Below are 19,727 nucleotides of genomic sequence, written 5' to 3'. Positions count from 1 at the left end.
TGAAGATGCCACAAATTGTACGCTTTGCCCAAAGTCCCTCCAAGCTCTTCCTGTCGGCATGGAGACGAGGGGGGGGGGCGGCGACCGCGTTCCCACCGGCGCTGTCGTGAGCTCCCTAAATTGTCCCGAAACGCTTTTGCCTGTCGGTGCGCTGCCATTGGCTGGCGACCGAAACGGGGCGTATCCCACCTCAGTCGGCCCCAGCTCAACTTTGACCTTTGTGGAGATGTCACGGGCGTGTCCGCGCGTGCAGTTGGTACGTGGCGCGCTGGGGTGTATGACATCATCGGCATGGCATCGCACACACAGCAACCAAAGACGCCTTAAGGAATCGCTTCCTTTATTATGAGTGTCTAAAAGTGTGTGTGTGTGTGTCTCTGTCTTTGCGCGTGTGTGCGCATCCAGTTAACCCACAAAGAGACGAAAAGGAACTCCTCGGAGTCCCACACTCCGTAAATAGTCTTCCCCATTTGAGCACGAGCCCACACCCACTTTTTCCCTTTTTTTTTTCCCTTTTTTTCTTTAGCCCAGCACACTTTTCGTGGTGCCGGGGCGTGGAAGCCAAGCTGGCACGCTCGCTGGCGGCGTCCCTCATGGGGCGTATGTTGAAACGTGCGGCCGGGGGGGGGCAGAGATCAATAAATAAATAATAGGGCAGCAGTCTAAAGTTGGGATGTGTGGCTCTGGCTAATTGACGGGTGGCTCGGCCCACAGAAAGGGCGTGGATGCCAAGTGTGTGTGTGTGTGGACAATTGTTAGCATGTTAGCATTTTAGCCCCTCTCAATTTGCCGCGACATCTTTTGTACACTTTGAATATGTTACCCTAGCAACTGTTTGGTCAGTTACCATTTAAAATAACCAGCTCCATTTACAAGCTATATATTCCTCGTCAATCAGCTTTAGCGCGTTATGTGCTCGGGTTGATGTTTTGCTACATTAGCATAGCAGCTGTTAGCATATTAGCATGCTACACTTCAGGTGCCTCCTTTCCTGGAAACAATGGAGATGTGCAGAAGTGGAAAGGAAAGGGAGGGCCCTGAGGGAGGAGATGGGTCATGGGGGGGGGGGGGCAGACAGCTGGCCGGGCAAGTGTGTGTAATGTGTGTGTATGATGTGTGCGTACCCGTGTCAGCCACACTGACTCCTTTGTTCCCGTTCACTTGCGACTGTCACCATAGCCGTTGCTTTTTTCCTCAGGAGACCAAAATCACGGCAAGTGCGGACATACACGGCGGCCTTTACTGTCCAAGTGGCTTTGACAAATTCTCCACCCAAAGCCAGTTTGATTTATGCTGAATTTGGTTGGCATGAGTAGACCCACAAAAAAATTAAAGAAGCCATGTCCTAAAAGACAGAGCATGTCAGCCATTTTGGTTTGAAGGAACCATTTTGGCTTGATAAGCTAGCCCTGTTACTATGTAAAAAAAAAAAAAAAATTACAATTCAAATCAGCCCACAAAGCTGGTTTCACTTCGTAACGTGAAATTTGGTGTCTTTGTCCATCATGAGCAAACCCACAAAAAAGTCTCAAGAAGCAAGTGCTTAAAAGACACAGGAAGTCAGCCATTTTGGTTTGAGGGAGCATCTTGGAGTCTGTTTTCCAGCCCCCGAAGCCGCTCTCACTCAGCACATGAAATTTGGTGGTGATGAGCAAACCCACAAAAAAAGTCTCAGCGAGCCACGACCCAAAAGACACACATTGCAAGTTGGCATTTTTGCTTCAACTTGACCGTCTGAAGATTTCTCTTTTTCCCGATTGCTACCAAATTTCAACGCCATATTTTAGAGAGATGCTCGACACTAAATGGAAAGAAAGTGAAGTTTTCGGTCATTGGGTGTGGGCGGAGCACGGCGGCGAAGCTCGATGACTGGCCATAAAGTAGGTCACACGCTTTTGCTAATGACTTGGCTGCTTGCGGGCCCGCCCGCTCGTCTGAGTTATGGTTTTTAATAAGACGAGTAATTGTCTGCGCTGGTCAAGAGTGTGCAGTAAAGCGAGTTCATCACGGTCAGCCGGGAAACGGAACCTTTGATGAAACTTGTGCTCGGGTGTTCACGTGGGCTTTTATCGCTATTGTTCACTTAATGCCTTACCCTCGCACCCCCGAACCACACGTAGATGGAAGCATACATTTGTCTTCCAGTGATGTCGAATTAAGATTTAGGCCTTTGATTGATTCATCAATTTGCTGCACTTTCGTCGCCTGATGTCAAATTTTTGGTCAGCTACTGTAGCTGACTTGTTTCTGGTGTGCGTCTGAACCCTTTGGTTCAAGTAGGACGGGTAAAAATAGCCACAAATCAATCCCCAACGTTCCCTCCCTGCTCTTTTGCATCTCAGCATAGGCTAGCGCGCAAAGTCGGTGGGGGGTGCGGGGGTGGGCGGGGGGTTAGGGGGTGCGGCGGAGAAAAGCTTGGCCACAATGACTGGCACTTGGCAGCAGGATTCTTTACGAAAAACAGACTGGCGGCACCCTCACCCTGTTTCCGAGCCTCGGCACACTTTGCTATTAAAGAGGCAGTTGTGATGATGATGATGATGATGATGATGATGATATGACCTTTGGGTTATTATATGCTTCAGTGAGCATAATAATCCCCTGAGCTGCGGAATTTAGCTAAATGAAGAGCAAGGTTCCAATGAGAGACGTACGCCAAGTGAGCTCGTACCCCTTTCAACACCCCTGCATACATTTCCGGCGCACCTTCCTGCTTTGGACTCAAGCTAATGCAGCCATGTTTTCACATTGTTATGCAGGAGAAAATAACCCACTTGTCTTTTTGTAGCTTTGTTGCGTTGCATTGCGTCATTGTTACGGCGACACATGTATAAATATATCATTTTTAGAGGTGGGGGGGGGGGGGGGGAATATTCCAAGAAAAAAAAAAATAAATAAATAAATAAATAATAAAAAAATAAAGTGGCAACTTTATAAAGTGGCAGATTTGCGAGAAAAAACCCAGAGAAACTTACAAGGATTCGTTGGAAGACTCATTGTTCATTTCAACTTAACTCGTCATACACGGCAGCTCGAGCCACAACACTTCCTGATCAGCTGACTAACACTGACCAATCAGAGGCTAGCATACTTTAGGTCAATGCAAGTGAATGACTGAGAGCAGCAGATTCAGCACATCAACTTAGTTACTAAAATGTATGAATGTGTAAATAATAATTTTGGAAAGTAAATATTTATTTTAACAAATTGACTTAAATGCTTGATCCTCTGGGCGTGGACCAACGTAGCGTACGCAACGCTTCAAAGAGCGGATGCTTAACATGATAGCCATTATTACTATCTCCTTATTTGAAAACCCGACTGAAAAGTATTGCCACAAACGTTTGAGTAGTACGCTACGTGTATTTCTCGGAATTTTCTGAGGGTTTTTTCTCGCAAATCTGCCACTTTATAAAGTAGCAAATTTGCTACTTTACAAACTCGCACATTTGTGGCAAATTTGCAAAAAAAATTCTCGGAATATAATATAAAAATAATAATAATTAGACGTGGCCCCAATACGCCGTCTCTTAGTTGAGAAGCTTCGTCACGTCACTTTGCTAACGCTAATGCAGCGCATTTGTCAGTGCCTTGATGGGACTCGTCCTTGTGCTTCTGGTTTTCCAAAAGTTGACCAAATTGGCTTGACCTCAAGTCAAATGTTTTTGTTTGACTGCCTCACTCTCAAGCACTAAACGCTCTTCGCTCCATTTATTTACGACGCGCATTGATAGCACGCGTCGTTAGCGCTGTTGAAGCTGCGGGCCACAGAAGCCCTTTAAGTTTTACTACCCATCGATTCCAAGGATGCCAGAAGTTGAAAACCCTTCGCCACAGTTCACATCTGCGTGCGACCTATCCCGTCGGCTTTTGCGCTGGAAATCCCCTGACCCGAGATGACCGATGGTTCACGTCCCATTTAACAGCGCGGCGCGCATGCCAGCTTGCCACAAGCATGTGCTGTTGAGCGCTTGATGTTTACAAAAAACACACACACTAGAAAAGCTTTCGAGTCATGAATCTTTTTTAGCTTAAAAGCGGCTAATGATGCTCTGAAAATGAAGGAAAATTTTCCACAATGTCGCTTGATTTTAACCAACGATTAATAATTCACTGGTCGTCATTTATATAGAAATGTTCAAATTAATAGTTAATAGAGTATGTTTTAGCTGTCTTCAGATTATATATACTTACGTTATGGTACTTACGAATTTTTATGACCCTAAATTTAGACTTCATGTCGCCAAATTCATCTCAAGGTCGACTAGCTACACTGCGACTGATGTTTCTATCTCTAAAAAGTCAAAACCGCAAAATCCGAACATTTGAGATTGAAAATGCTGATTCTTATTATTACGCTTGATGTGTTGCACGCGTGCCGGCGCAACAGCAAAAGGCCGGCGCCTAACGAGGTGCGGGCGGGGCGAGTGGCGCCACGGGCCTGCAAATGTTCCGTTTATGAAACGAGCCAAACGTAGCCTTTAGCTCCGCTGTTGTTCTCGCATAAAGGCGGCGGCGGCGGGCGTTTCTATTCTGGGAGATGCACGCCACCTCATCGTGGTGATGGAGACGCTTCTTCTCATCGCACCTGTCAGCCGCCGCCAACGCAACTTAATTAGTACGTACGTCTTTTCGGGATGGGATTCTCTGGTTAGAGCGACGTCATCTGTTGGTGCGTTTCTATTGGCTGCTGCCGGATGACGTCACTTCTGTGCGACAAACGTCTTGATTCCGGTTAGTATCCAAAGAAATATACTTAAAATCATCCCCATCCCTTTTTTGAATATTATTTTTTATTTTTTTCATTAACTAAAAAGGAAAACGTTTCCGTAGTAGTTAGAAGTGAACATTTCAAATCCAACCAGAACTTTTTTGTTGCCATCAATATGATTATGAAAATAGGGATTTGGGGTGCCAGTCTGCATTGCTCTTAGTCTGTTTTTGTCAACTAAAAAATCTTCTGAATTCTTCGTTCAAACCTGATGATAAAAATGAATCCACTTTGATTCATAGTTTTCACAGTGCGAAGCAAGCTAGCGGACAGGATGCTCCGTTGGCGAGGGGCTTCCATTGATTTGAATGGTTACACAATGTGGAAACTAGAGCGAGTCATAATGACCTGTTTCCCTTTTTTGTTTTTTTTTGTTTTTTCCCGCTCTTCAATGAAGGCCTCGTTTTCACCGGAGCGTTTTGGCTTATTTTTCTCAGCGCTAAAGTTAGCTTTCGCGTGGTCGTCGGCATCCACTCACAGTGGTGGCGGGGGTGTGAGAGGATGCCGCTTTATGATGGGGGTGTTGTTTCCTCTTTTTTGTTGTCCTTCTGTTGTGAATGAAGACTGCAGCGCGCGCGCACACACACACATTCAGACAATGGAACTATAGACCTGTTTCCATGACTTCCTCCTCCACCCAACCAAAAAGAACCATTCATCCCCGCCTTGATCACGTGACCTGGCTGGACACACACACACACGCACAGGTTTGTTTTACTATCTTTGTGGGGCCATCTCATTGGCATAATGCATTTCCTAGCCCCTCCCCCTAACCCCAATCTTCAAACAATATTGCCTACCCCTATTCCTTACCCTAACCTCAACCATAACACAATTCAAACCTAAACTCTAAAACCAAGTCTTGACCCTCAAAAAGATTTCTAAACTTGTGGGGCCCAGCAAAATGGCCCCCCATGGACGGGTGGGCCCCACAACTCTGTGAAATCCCGAAATGTTGGCCCCACTATGTAACCAAAACAAGACCCCACACACACACACACACACACGATTCAAACTTTTTCAGGGTGGCAGGCGCATGCATCCCTTGAATGGCCTGGCCGCCATCTTTGTTGTTTTGATGATGAGTGGAAGTTGTGGAGGAAGGGGGGCTCAGGGGGGTAAATCTGAGGGGATGTGGGAGCTATATGAAGTGTATAGAATGGCAGGGGTGCTACAGTGTGGCACCCCACTGGGCAAACCATAATTAGATTCTTCACCACTACCAAAATGTCACATTATTTATATAGGTTTATATATATTTTTTCCTGGTAATGATTTTTTTTTTGTAAGTAAATTTACTTGACTGAGTAATTAAAAAAATGAATAAAATTGTGTTTAATCAATGTGTTGCTGTTTTCTGTGTTGCATAAACAGACAGGCAACAAGAATTACTTTTTGCCTGTCATTCTTCATATTAAAATGACTAATTGGCAAAATAATAATTAATTAGCATTTTTTTCCCTCCCGTTTTCTCAATGTGTGTGTTTCATAGACAGGCAACAGGCCGTTCTCTTAATTTATAATTCATAAGCTTTGATTCTGCTGCTCCAGATGACACATTGTCGCCTGCCAGACGGCACGGGCGGGACTTAATCGACACCCCCCCCCCCCCAAACCTCCTTTACAGCACCCAGCACCACCCTCGTATTACAAGTACGTATGACTCCACTAGGGAAACCAAGAATAACCTGAAAATGACAGTCTGTCAAAAGACCACGCTGGCTCACGGGTGCCCCTTGAGGAGCAAAGTGGCATTACAGGGCCGTGTGTGACTCTTTTGTCCCCCTCCTCGTACTCCCACAGCCCCCCCACCGCAACGTCTCTTATGTCATATATTTATAGTGGCCCAAGGGGAGCACCTTAACAGAGGAGGCTTAAAGTAATTAATGGGGTCACGACCCAGGCAGGCAGGATGTAATCAGCCCCGTCACCCGTCGCTTAATGGCCGCTCCTCGCTTCTCACTCGCAATTATCGACTTCTTTTGATTTGCTCAAAGATCAAATCAGGTCATGCTGGCGGTAATGCAGGCTAATGTTTGTGTTCCAGATTGATAGATGAGGCGTGAGGGTACATTTCAACGACGCGTCGGCTATTTGGTTAGCCTGCTAAATATGCTAATAGACATTAATGTGTGTCATTTGATTGTCTGAGCGATTGGTTAGGATTTGAACGACATATTCTTAAGTAAAGCTCGGAATGTGGATGGGATAATTTTGCACATGAGGAATTTTGTAATGCCTTTGCATGTGTGAATATTGAATTAAGCGCTTGGTTTAGCATCGTAACAAAGCGATTAGCTTCATTAGCAAGCAATTAGCTGCAATTAATTGTTATCAGACAGTTCTTGATTTAGTGTTGATTACTTTGGATGACAGAAAATCTACACGAAAACTTTGTTAGCAAGTACATTAGTATTTTTTTTATATAGTATTTTGATAGCAAGTTAAAAATGACTTAGGCTAACGATATGTAGCCGCGGTCACGTAACGCAGCACAGAATTTGTTTTGATGTGATCATGTTTTAGGAAGACTTTTGAGGTTGTACAGTCTTTTTCCGGATCTCACTGTTTGTATGTTTTGACCTCAGCTGAGGCGCAGAAGCTCGCACCATCACAGGCTTACGTAGCCTCCAGGCTAACACCACCAATGATGGCTCCCAAAGCCTTCCGGCGTAAACAACTAATTGCTACGTTGTTTCCCTCTGTTTTTGCACCGCTGACCTTGATGCCGACTGATACGCGCTCGCGTAAAGGTGGCAGGGCGCCATGTTTTTTTTTTTAAATGTGAACAGGAGGCAAAACAAAAACATGTCATGGTCACCTTATGTAACACTCCTGAAATGCTGAAGGAGTTTGAAGCCATATTGTCACATACCTGCGTTACATTTGTCCGCATATTCATTAGGAATATACCAAGAGCAGCCTTGTTGTTTTTTGTAGAAATTTGCACCCCAAAAAATGACGCACTTGAGGGGCGAAAGTGACTATTTGTGCCATCCATTGAGCACACTGGCTACACGTTGGCAGATCGCAAACACAATTCTGGTTGCTGGTTTGGTTTTACAATACAGTTGAGGTTAACTGTAACGCTAAATCGACACAAATTAGGATAATTACACATGGCCCATGCTCAAATACAAACCACACTTCATTTTATTTAGTTTCCGAACAGTCAGCTCAAAACTAATACACGATGGAAAACGAATGTGAGGCACCACACTGCCCCAAGTGGCAAAGTTGTGTACAACATGAAAGGCACGCACAATGCAGTGACATTGTTTTTGTATTTTAAATGAAGTAGTTTATAATTAATGTACAAGCTGGACATATTGTGTGTACTCCAAATATCTTTTAAGGCTCCCTTAGAATTTAGTAGACGTTTGCCATAAAAGTAATATATTCAAGTGGGGGGAGTAATAATTAAGCATAGTTGTTATTTTTAGAAGTTGCAGTCTAATCTTTTAAGAATGAAGTCGGAAATTTCCGAGACAAAAGTCGGAATGTGAGAAGAATTTTATCTGAATTTTTAATAAGATTATTTGCAATATTATAAAAATGAGATCATTTTTGGAAGATGACTGAATTTGGGAATTTTTGGAACTAAAAGTGACTTAAGTGAATTAATTTGTCATTTTTATGAAGCAGTCAAATAAAAATAAGACATTTTCCGACAGTCATAAATCTTACAAAATTAGTCAACAATTTTCCGAGATAAAAAAAAAGTGTTTATTGGGTTTGCTTTGTGTTCTGAATTTAGCACTCATTTTGTTTTTCAGTCTAACTTCCCACTCATTTTTCAACGCGAGAACCACCAGACCACTGAATGATTCGATTTTATTGCTGGATGGAGACCTTGCACTGTAACCGCACATGATCATTATTGATGTTATCCGCTGTCGACGTACGAAGCAGAACCGCATGATGTTGTTGGGGCGTTGGCGTCCATGTGGATTGACGCTTGGCAGGCCCGATGGATCGGGCGCAAGGACGCCAGTGATGCGATAAAACGCACGCGTTAATCCAAGTCGGGCTTCCTGCTCTGGCTTTGGGTCGCATCCTGCGCCGCGTGGCTTCACCGTCACGTGCAGTTTTTTATGAAAGGAGCTGATGGAGGACATTGTGCTTTTTGCAAATGGCTGCATTTTCATGGCGGGATCATCATCGGCGCCTTTGAGGATTCACAAGTAAAGTGGATTATTCGTCTTTGTGGATGGCGTCGTTGAATAATAAATGTTCCCTCGAGGCGCTCTGGGAAAATTCTACGTTCCCTGCGAGTCGAATAGCATCTCGCAAATGAGCCTTTTTGGTTGGCTGTCAATGTTCACGCTGTTTTTTTTTATTCCAGTAAAAAAAAATGTAGGAGAGTAGCCATCATTTAATCAACAAAAAATATTCATTGAATAAAATATAAAGGCAAATTATGAGATGTCATACCCATACATATAAAATGTTCATAACTGTACAAGAAAAAAAACATTCAGTTTTGCAATTTGGAAGGCTAAGATCAAGTTTGTAAATCAGGGGTGTCAAACATATGGCTCAGGGGCCAGAACTGGCCCATCGGATGTCCAATCTGGCCGGTGAGGACAGAACACAAACTGCAGGTTTTCGATCTAAAGTAGCTGTTGCTAATTTTGTCCACTGGTGGCTCACTAACGACCACTTAAATGACATTCTGAAATTTGGCAGTTACTCAGGATTTGATGCAAAAAAATGGCAGGCATAACATTACCGACTTTGTCCATATGGTGGCGCCATAATCAACGTCAACTGAAAGTTCTTTAGTGTTGCTTTAAGTCAATCCTTTTGGGAGGCAAAAAGTGAATAGAGAATAGTCATGCTTTGAAATTTTTTATTTTTATTTTTTTATTTATTTATTTTATGAAAAGTCAATTTTACAAGTATCATTAGAAAACATGTACTTTTTAAAAGAAAACTTTTAAAAGCGACATTTTTGTGTCAGTATTGCACAAAAAGCAAAATTTTTTACAAGAAGTAAAATCTTAATATTCCAAGTATGTTGTTTTGAAAGAAGTTTAGGAAATTCAGTAGGAAAAGTCTGCATTCTATGAGACGCCGTACCAGCATGAGTAGGCAGGGCCAGTTTAGCTTAGCTCGGGGGGCGCTGTTTCCAGGCAGCCCACTGCCCCAGGACCGGTCCCAGGACTGAAATGTCAAAATGATACAATTAACGAATGCCTTCAATGCCGTTTGTAACCACTGAAGCTTTGACAGAGAAGTGAAGCCGGTCGAGTCTGATGTTGGGGCAGCCGACACTTTTTTTTTCCTTTTTTTTTTTGCAAGTCCATGTCATGATAACGTTTGTGCTGAAAGAGTCCTCAGTTCCTCCACTGCAGCCAACATATTTGCTCAATGAGCTCAATGAATGAGTCATTAATTGACATTTTTTGGAACGACGTCACGCTTCCTCTCGGTTCTCGCGCTCGCCCGCGCTGACTCTTTTCCTCTTTTCTCAACAAACGCCTACTTCCCCCTCATGCTCCTCTGCGGCCGCCGCCGCTAATGCTCGCATTTTGCTAGCATGTCCACGCCAAAAGATTCACACGCATCAAAGTTGATTTTTTTTTTTTCTCTTTTTTTCCCCGGATGATAGCGGTAGCAGGTTGGAAACAAACGAGCATGAGGCAAGTGAGGTGAGTCCACCTGCCGTCTAATTTTGACAAGAAAAAGGCAAGATTTTAGGTCTTCATTTTACAGTAAAACATTATACATTTTTACAGGCCACATGAATGAGAAAAATTTCATAGTCCAAATTTTACAAGAAAAAAAATCTGAATTTATAGCATAATTTTGCATGAATTGTTAAAATATATACATTTTTAAATAACTTAAGGAGAGAGGGAAAATAGAATTTTATCTTGTAATTTAAGTCAACAACTTTTAAAAGAAAACTAATCTTACTGGTAATTTTACAAGATCACAATTTATGAGAAATTTGCAAAAAAAAAAATTGAATTTTACAAGTGAAAAAAACAACACAATTTTACCAGAAAAGTCCTGAAAGTCACAATCTAAAAAAAACAAATCCTAATTTTACCCCCCAAATTTGCCATTTTATGATAATAATCATAAATTCTTCATTTTAAAAGAAAATATTCCATGAGAAAGTCATCATTTTTATTTTATGTCATTTTCTAAATTCACATTTTAATGAAGAAAAAAAAAATCCTAATTTGACAAGCGTTGTCGTTTTTGTGGCCAAGTGACTTCATGGCGTTGCGCTGCTGTCATGTCGGACGAGAGCAGGCGACGAGCGAGGCGAGTGCAATGGCGGCGGCGCCGCGACGTCACGCGTGCTCGCCGCGCAGAGTGCTGCGGAAAGGCGCTGTCGGGGCGGGGCCGAGTCACGAGCGGAAAGTTTCTTTGCGGTTAAGTCTGGGCTGTCCGAGTCTTGTAAATCTTCTCACGTCCCCTTGCGACTATTGCTCCCGTCGGCCGGCTGGAACGCTCGCTCGCCGGCTACATTTGCTAGCATGTTTGCGGTTTGGAGGCTCTCGCAAGCTTCCCCTGTTTGTGTGTGTGCGCGTTTTCTTGACAGGAAATCCTGCTTGCAGCATTGCAGCGAGGCCCTTGTGACACGGCGCTCCTTCGAATGCACCGTGACAAAATCACACGACATGCATAGCAGGGGTGCTCAAGTTGGGTCCCGGAGAGCCCCGATCCAGCCTGTTTTCCATGTTTTCCCTCCTGCGGCACAGCTGAATCTCATGATCAGCGCATCGGCAAGCGTTGCAGAAGCCTGATCACCTTCGTGATCGTCAATCGGGTGTATATAGTGGAGAAAACGGGCTGGATGGGGGCTCGTGTGGACCCAACTTGAGCACCCCTGATGCATCTGTTGTTACTATTCTGACAAGTGCTTCACACCTGTGTTGCATTTCCCTTGACAAACTGTAACTGAAAAGGTTTCGCTTTCCTTTGAATCCCTCGTGTTATATCGAGTCATTCACATGTAGCATTGTTTTATTTGCATCATCCTCTTTCTTACGTGACAGTCGCGCCATGTTTTTGTGGTTCAATAAATGAATAAAAATGATATGCAGAATGTGAATTTTTTTAAAGTAGAAAATAAAAAAGTCTGAGAAGTTGTAGATTTGACCAGAAACTTTTCTTTTCCCGCACGAGCACACGCCTGTGATGAAGATTGACGCGCCGTCATGAACGGTTTTCAGCACGCCAATGTGAGCGAGCGTCGTCACGCCGCTTTGATGATCAAACTTGATTGTTTTCTTGTTGTTTTTCCTTTTTGTGTTTCGGGGTGCATTGTTTCCCGGCAGCTCTCGTTCGTCCGCTCGACAATCTTTCTTTCGTTGCCTTTTGTCTTGTTTCCTTTTCACGCCTCAGCCTTTTGTCCCGCTCCTTTTCCTGGGGCTGACGGACGGGACAAGTTTTTTTTTTTTTTTTTATCTTCTCCGTTTGGAAAGCTTCTCATGTGTACTTTTGCGTGTTTTGATGCGTGACACGCCCGTGCTGGAGGAGGGGTCGTCGGGTAACGTGATCATCTTGTGGCCAAAATGTCTTTTGTCTGCCGCGGCTTTTCAAAGTTGCACATGAAGAGCGGAGCGGGCAGGAGGGGCGGGCAGGCCTTCCTTGCTTTTCTTTTCTTTTCTTTTTTTAATGCTGCCCGTGCTAAAGTTAGTCTTGCCTTTAGTTGTGGTCTTTTAATGAGATAAAAACATCTGAATGTATTTTATTGATTCGTTTTTTGTGAAGTGTCTTTGATGTTGGATTGTGGTTTGAGGCGGCCTCCACAAACCGATCGTCGGTCGAGTTCATGTCAAGCGACAACCAAAATGCCGTCCAGACTTTGTCGACGGCAGCCGTCAAAGTGTCAAACATCCATTTAACACTCATTAAGTTTATGAACGTTTTGTTTTAATTGAATGTGATTTTTTTCAAACATAAAAATCGACGTTTTTAGCCAAATATTGCTGATCTTAGATGGAAAAAATTGGGAATTAGATTTTTGGTAAATGGCAGAAGAAAATTTTGAGAAAGAATTTTACATTTCCAAAGAAATAGGCTAAATTTATCCCAAAAATTTATTATTCTGGGCTATTTTTTGACTTTACAATATTATATAATAACTTTTTTTAGGAGAATAAAGTCGTAGTTATGAGAAATGTTTTAATTTTTACCAAATGAATAATTTTTTTACCCAACAAGAAAAAAAAGACATGTTTATTTGCCCAAAAATATTTTTATTTATATTCTACCTGACAAAAAAGTGCATTTTTATGATGCAACATGAAAATTCTTAGTTGTGTAAGGAAAAAATATTCTTATCTAAAATTATAATTATATAATTACCCCCCAAAAATATTTATTTAATTATAAAGAAGGAGAAGATTTGGAAAAAAAAATCCAATTTTAATCATCTAAATTTTATGCAAAAAAAAGGTAACATTTCATGAAAAAGGCATCATTTTTTGCTAGATTAACGTCAATTTTACAAGACCATAGTTTTACAAGGAAACAAAAAAATGCTAAAAAATTTTAGCATGTTGACATTTTTACGCTATTCGTCAGTTTTTTGAGTAAATAATTAAAATTTCATGAGAAAAACAAGAGAAGTCATATTTTTGTACTAAGTATTAGAAGGAAACGTAAACAAAATTGAACAGCAGCTTTTTTTTGTATTTAATTTAATTAGATTTTTTAAGTTTTTGTTTTGTTTTGATGGGGCTCTTTAATTCTCTGTGTCAGTTTAATAACCCCGCCAACAATGATTTCGATTGGAGCGCACCTCAAATTGCAAGCGTTGCAGTCGGGAGGTGAAAGGTCGTGCTTGACCAACGGCGGCTCGTCTCCACTTTCCGTTTGGATTTGAACGTGCGGCGGGCCTGCGCCGGCAACCTGAGACCGGCACACTTTGTTGTGGTGACCCCTCAGCGGGATCACATGACAGCTCTCAAGTCACCCCTCCCAGGATTTGCACCCTTGGCTATCTGATTCACTTAGCATTAGCATTATTAGCATTGGCATTGTGAGTTCTTTGTCTCGATGGGACATTTCCACATTGAGTTTTAGCCAGCCAGGGTTATTTGTTTGAAATTGAAAAGTTGGGGCTCGAGTTATAAAGCCTGAGTCAGGTTTTCAAACGGAGATTAGGATTTTAAGACAAGGTTTCAAATCAGGGTCAAGTCTGGATTCGGGTTTTGAATAGGGCTTGAAGCCTCCCATTTGGTTTCAAAGTAGGGTCTGAAGTTAGGGTTTGAAGGCAAATGCTTGTTGCAGCTTGAGGAAAAGAGGACGAATGAATAGAAGGAAGGAAGTTGCTTCATATCCTCAAGTCGACACACTCAACAGGGAAGTGAATGGATTGGTCACCCAGGTCACGCCATCATTCTTTTTTTCCGTGGGGTAGGGCATCCAGTTGCCTGGTGTTGGTCAATGAATGCAAATGTGAATGGTGAATGTGTGTGTGGGGGGGGGGGGGGGGGGGCAGAGAGTGAGTCACTTAATTTGGGGGGGGGGGACAAAGCGTCAGGCCTCGGAAAGAAAGATGCATGCTCGCTATTGATGCGGCCGCTGCCATGGCGACTGCTCGCGGGAAGAAAAGCTGCTGTGGATTATTATGGGCTGACTCACTGTTAACGCCGCGCCGCTCGGGTTGGAAGATCACGCACGCGGGTTCCAAGCAGGAGTTGCGAGACAAGGGTTGCGAGTCACGGGCAGGGTTTTGCGTTCGGGATCCAAAGTGGCAAAAGACACGGTTCATGTTGCGTGGCTTAGCATTTAGCATTCGGGTTTCAAGTCAGGGTTCGGGTTTGAAATGAGTGTTTGACGAAGATGATGGTGACGAAGATCACAGCCATCGTCATTGGTGATGACGATGATGAACACCATGATGGCGATCTCGTGACGATGAAGACGATTGCAGTGATGATAACGGTCACGATAATGACATGATGATCATCTTCATCATCATCATCATCATCATCATCATGATGAGGATCTTCATGATAATTGCGACAATCATCATGAAGATCACAACGATCGTCATGAGGTGTTTTTTTTTTTTTTTTGTTTGTCTACTCATGTTGTAATTAGTTTTTCTTTCAGTGCATTTGACTGAACCTTGCGCTCGTGAGTGCGTGCGTCGGAAGTGACTTGGGTGCGTTTGTTGTCTTTGCAGGTGCGGATGATCGTCCCGTAGCTTTAGCCAAAGAGGCGCGAGAGCTCCCAGGCCGCCATGCCGCCGCCCGCCGACACCGTCAAGGTGGCCATCGAGTGGCCGGGGGCCTTCCCCAGGCTCATGGAGATTGACCAGGTAACACACGCACACGCACGCACAGCTGACTGGAAGATGCCGTTATGTGGCCTGTTACGTTTTCGTGTGTGCATGAGTCACGCATGCGCCACCGTTAGTAAAAGTTTGGCGTCACCACGGCAACGGGTGCCGCGCTAGGCCTCGGCGCGCCAACCTCCGCAGATGTTGGCGTCCTCCTGCCTCCGAGGCGTTGCGATGCGGATGCGATGCGGATGCGATGCGGATGCGTTGCGGCTGCGTTGCGGCGTGCTCTTCCTCCTTTGTCGCCTCTTGTCGATGTCAACGCACGCACGCACGCACCTCAGGTCCACCTTCCTCACCCCTCCTCATCTGCACACAAAGGGCCCCTGGCGGCATATGGCGGCGTGAGTCATGCCATGCGAGCGCCCTCTTCAACCAAACCATTGTGTCTGACTGTGTTTGTGTATGCATATGCGTATAAATGAGGGTATCGAACCCTTTCCCCTGGGAAAAGTGTGGGTGTCGAAACACCCACATGGCATGTGGGTGGGATAAAGTGTGTGTGTGTGTGTGTTCGCATAATTGCAATATTGAGGTAAAAACAATTTAAATAATTTTTGGGAGGGTTTGAAATTCAATTTAGATTATTTTTGTAATTCAATTTTGAGAAAAAAATATTTTTGTTTTTAAGTTCAATTATTTAAAAAAAAAAGGGGGGTTTTTTTTAATTAATTTAAAAATATATATATTAAATTCAGTTCTGGAGATTTATTTTTTATCATGTAAAATTCAATTGGAAAAAATTATTTTGAAAAATGTATTTAAAATTTTTTTATTAACTTTTTGGAAAAAAATGTGTATGTTTAAAAAATCATTGGAAAAATAAAAATTTATTTGGTCATTTCTTTTTCTATTTAAAAAAAATCAAGCAATTTTTCGGAACTATGAAATTCCAGTTGTTTTGTTGTTGTTTTTTGTTTGTTTTGTTATTGTATTTATAGTTTTACAAAATTGTTTGCCCCGAATATGTAATGTGGAGCTACCAAAATTCTGTCTGTTTGGTTAAAAAATGTGCTGCCGCTCGCCTCTTAACTGTAATTCATAAGCATGCGCTTGCATACATATTGCAGTTCAATTGAAGGTCGTTTTTAACATTGTCACTGTTTAATTATTTGAAATGATCTTCAATTGTCTTGTTTTATATCAGATGTGTATTTGAGCACGAGGCAGCGGTTGCTTCTTTACACAAGTGCGATGATTCGAGCACCGCGCAGGCTCCAAAAGTTTCTTTCGAGACGTCAAACTCTCGACTAACCATCTTTTGTTCTCTTTCTTCTCGCAGAAAAAGCCGCTCTCCGCCATCATCAAGGAAGTGTGCGAAGGGTCAGTCGACAAAAAGTCGCCTTTCTGAACTAATTTGGGTCACGGTCAAAAGCGTCCACATAAATGAATGAAATGTTTTTGTTGCAGTTGGTCTCTTGGCAATCATGAAAATTTTGCGCTGCAGATCGCCGACTCCACCAATTTCTACATCACAGAAAAGGTAGGAATATAATCGAAAAAAAAAAAACTTCAATGTTATCTAAAAAAAAAAATGTTTTTTTTTTTTTTGTCAGAATCGCAACGACATCAAGAACGGCTCCATCCTGCGCTTGACCACCTCTCCTGTAAGTGGCGCTGCATTTCTCCATTATCCTGTCCTAAGCAAAAAGCCAAGCAGAGCTACAGTGTTGTTGGACGCCACAGATTAGATTGTGCAGCTGTAAAAGTGAGCCGCGCGTCTTTTGTCAGTACCAAACGGCGCTGCAGCTGCACGAGCGCATCCAGTCGTCCAGCATGGACGCCAAGCTGGAGGCCCTGAAGGACCTGGCCAGCGCGTCGCGGGACGTCACCTTCGCGTTGGACTTCATCAACATGGACGGCATCTCGCTGCTCACGCAGATGGTGGAGAGCGGCACCGAGTAAGTCGCCTCGCCCGCCTCCATCGCTGGGGATTGAGCGCAAAATGCCCTTCGGGACGAGGGCACGAGTCTTGGGACAGCAGCGACAGCAAAAAATCTGCTAATTGTAATTGTATGTAGATGCCACAAGATGGCGGCAAATCGCTTACAACCGAAAGGAACATAGAAGAACAACGGCATGCTTTAAACACGGACACAATCATGAAGCCATGTTCATTAATAACGAAATGAAGCAAAACGCCTTCACATGAGGCTCGGCATTAGCTCGGATGCTAATCTATCCTTGAAAATCTATTTTTCTTTCATATTCATATACTTTCTTTGTCTATAAAATTCGGACAATTTTTCTCGAATAAGAACAATTTGGACTCAGAAAATGGTTTTATATTTTGTCTACACCTGTACAATTCTTTCTTTCTTTAAAGTAACATTGTTTTTTAATGACATAATTCTCAGAATAAGATGATTTGTTCTTGTAAATTAGGATTTTATTTGGGGAGGATCGTAAAAAAAAAAAAAGAGCATATTGTAAATGTGACTTCAATTTTTGTTAATTTAGCGTCTCAGTGTTTATTGTATGTCAAATTTGAACAGTATTACGATATAGTGTTATTTTGTTCTCGAAAATGAAAACATTCCTCGCAAAATTCAGATTTTGAATCATCACATTTTCGTTATTCTTGGAATTATGCTAGGCTTGTGTATACACAAAGACGTTCTGTCTGTCTGCGTGTTTTTTTTTGCAGTTTTTGGTCTAAATATCCGTCCGTCCCTTCAATATTGATGCGAACTGAAAATGCTTAAATGCGCGTTTGTTGTGTCCCAATACTTTTGCCCTCCTCAGTGGCCGTCTAAACTGAAGGTTAATAAAAGTCACGGCAGTTTTTGCTGAGCTGGACTTTTTCATCCGCGATGGGGAGTTTGTGTGTGTGTGCGTGCGTGTGTGTGTGTGTGTGCAGTTTCACGTGAACACGTGCACGCACGCACACACACAGGTGCAAACACACTGGGCAGTGTGCTTTGCCAAGTTGTGTGGCAAATCAAGGTTTGCGCGTTCAAACAAAGCCGTTTGCCGGCAGCCTTCGCAGAAGCGCTCATGTTGACGCCTCATTAAATCGCCTTTTATGCTAATGATATCTTGTGCGTGCGTGCGTGCGCGCGTGTGCGTGTGCAGTGCATTGCACAAGTGAAAGGCAGAGGGCGCCCTCTACTGGCACAAGCAAGCAGCTGATTGTTGTTTATTGTTTGTTATTAGTCAGCAGATTGTTAAAAGCATCATTTTGTAATTGTAGAAATCTAAAGGTTGTTTTTAATTATTATTCTAATGTCACAAAAATATAGCAACTTTTTTTAAAATACTTCAGAAGGGACTTTAGAATTGGCACATTTATAGTTGCAAGAAATTTGTTTTGTTTACATAATTTATTTTGTGCTTGTTTTTATTACTTTATGTATGTTTTTTTATCACATTTAGTTATCAATTTTTTTACTTGTTTTATTTCTTCATTCACTTATTACATTGTATTATGTTATATTTGTATTAACAATTTTTTTCCCTATTCTATCTGACCTTTTTCTATTTTATTTTTATTTATTTCATTTATTTTTTATGTACTTATGTGGTTACTTTTTTACTGACTTATTTTCAATGTGTTTTTATTTTATTTAGCTTATTTTTACTTTAAAGCTGCAATATGGATTTTTTTTCTTCTCAAAAATATCCTTACAGTAGCCTTTTTATTTGACCATTTATGACAGAAATGTCTTCTAATTAGTAGATTAACACCTCAACTGTTGACAATGGGTCCTCCTGCAAGCCGATAGTTTTCAAGATGAATTCGGGTTCGAATTTCCCGCACTCTACGCCATGTGCTCATTGCCTATATGAAGAAGTGTATGTGCAGTTTCATTTTTTGTCAGCAGGTGGCAGTAGCGATTCAAAATGGAGTATTCTACAATCACTAGCTTTTAGTTACTCTTTTTCCATTTTATTTCCTAAACTCATTTTTGTTTTACTTTTAATTCTTTTTTTTTTTTGCATAGCTAAGCATGTATACAGCACATTTAGGCTGTTTTGTTTTTTGCCGTTCGGTTTCATTCGATCAATTGTGGCTGTCGGTTTTCCTTCGGCGTCATTTGACAGCAAAGTTTGTGAAATGTTTGCAGGCGTTATCAGAAACTCCAGAAGATTATGAAGCCCTGGTAAGACCCCCAAATGACCCCCCGCCCGCCCGCGCAGTTCTGCGCTCTTCTGCTTCTCACATGCTGCCGCTCGAGTCCGCATGATTGCGAGCGCCGCCGCAATGCCTTCTGGGAAATCGCAAACTCATTCGAGGCTTCCGTTTTTGTGTTGCATGTCGTCTTTTTTTTCCCCTTTTTCTAATTATTTATTCAGGTCATTGTTTTACTCTTCATGCAAAGGACGGCCAAGATTTAGTTCTCGATTAGCAGCATGTTTTGGTGATCATTTGCCAATCGGTTGATGAATTGAATCTTGGTGGTCCTGTCATGGCGGTTGATGGTGACGGTGGGGTTCGCTTTGTGATCAATTTTACGATATTTTGCTTCTTTCTGTCATCATGTTTTCATCTTTCTGTTACTTCTTCATCACAATTTAAACGATTTAACCATTTTCACTGAACATCGATATCAATCATCAATATTATTTTGTATTTACTAAAAACAGCCTTGATCTCTTGAAAGACGTATTTAAATGTAAAGCTGTCAGATTAAAGGGTAA

General features: G+C 42.4%; 1 protein-coding gene across 4 annotated transcripts in view; it reads left to right on the top strand.

The window, feature by feature from the left end:
* Positions 1-19,727, top strand: part of elmo1 (engulfment and cell motility 1 (ced-12 homolog, C. elegans)) — a 42,487-nt gene that overhangs the window by 7,748 nt on the left and 15,012 nt on the right. For 2 of the 4 annotated variants that reach the window (XM_077549139.1, XM_077549137.1), the window contains exons 2-7: positions 14,931-15,065; positions 16,369-16,409; positions 16,497-16,569; positions 16,643-16,693; positions 16,818-16,987; positions 19,154-19,189. In XM_077549139.1, coding sequence (XP_077405265.1) covers positions 14,988-15,065; positions 16,369-16,409; positions 16,497-16,569; positions 16,643-16,693; positions 16,818-16,987; positions 19,154-19,189 — 449 coding nt within the window. In that variant the 5' untranslated portion in view covers positions 14,931-14,987. The remainder of the gene's footprint in view (positions 1-14,930; positions 15,066-16,368; positions 16,410-16,496; positions 16,570-16,642; positions 16,694-16,817; positions 16,988-19,153; positions 19,190-19,727) is intronic. The other 2 variants (XM_077549140.1, XM_077549138.1) reach the window with 1 other exon arrangement.

This window comes from Vanacampus margaritifer, chromosome 17, assembly GCF_051991255.1.
Source record: "Vanacampus margaritifer isolate UIUO_Vmar chromosome 17, RoL_Vmar_1.0, whole genome shotgun sequence".
In the NCBI taxonomy this organism is placed as follows: Eukaryota; Metazoa; Chordata; class Actinopteri; order Syngnathiformes; family Syngnathidae; genus Vanacampus; species Vanacampus margaritifer.
This window is presented reverse-complemented; position numbering and strand designations above follow the sequence as displayed.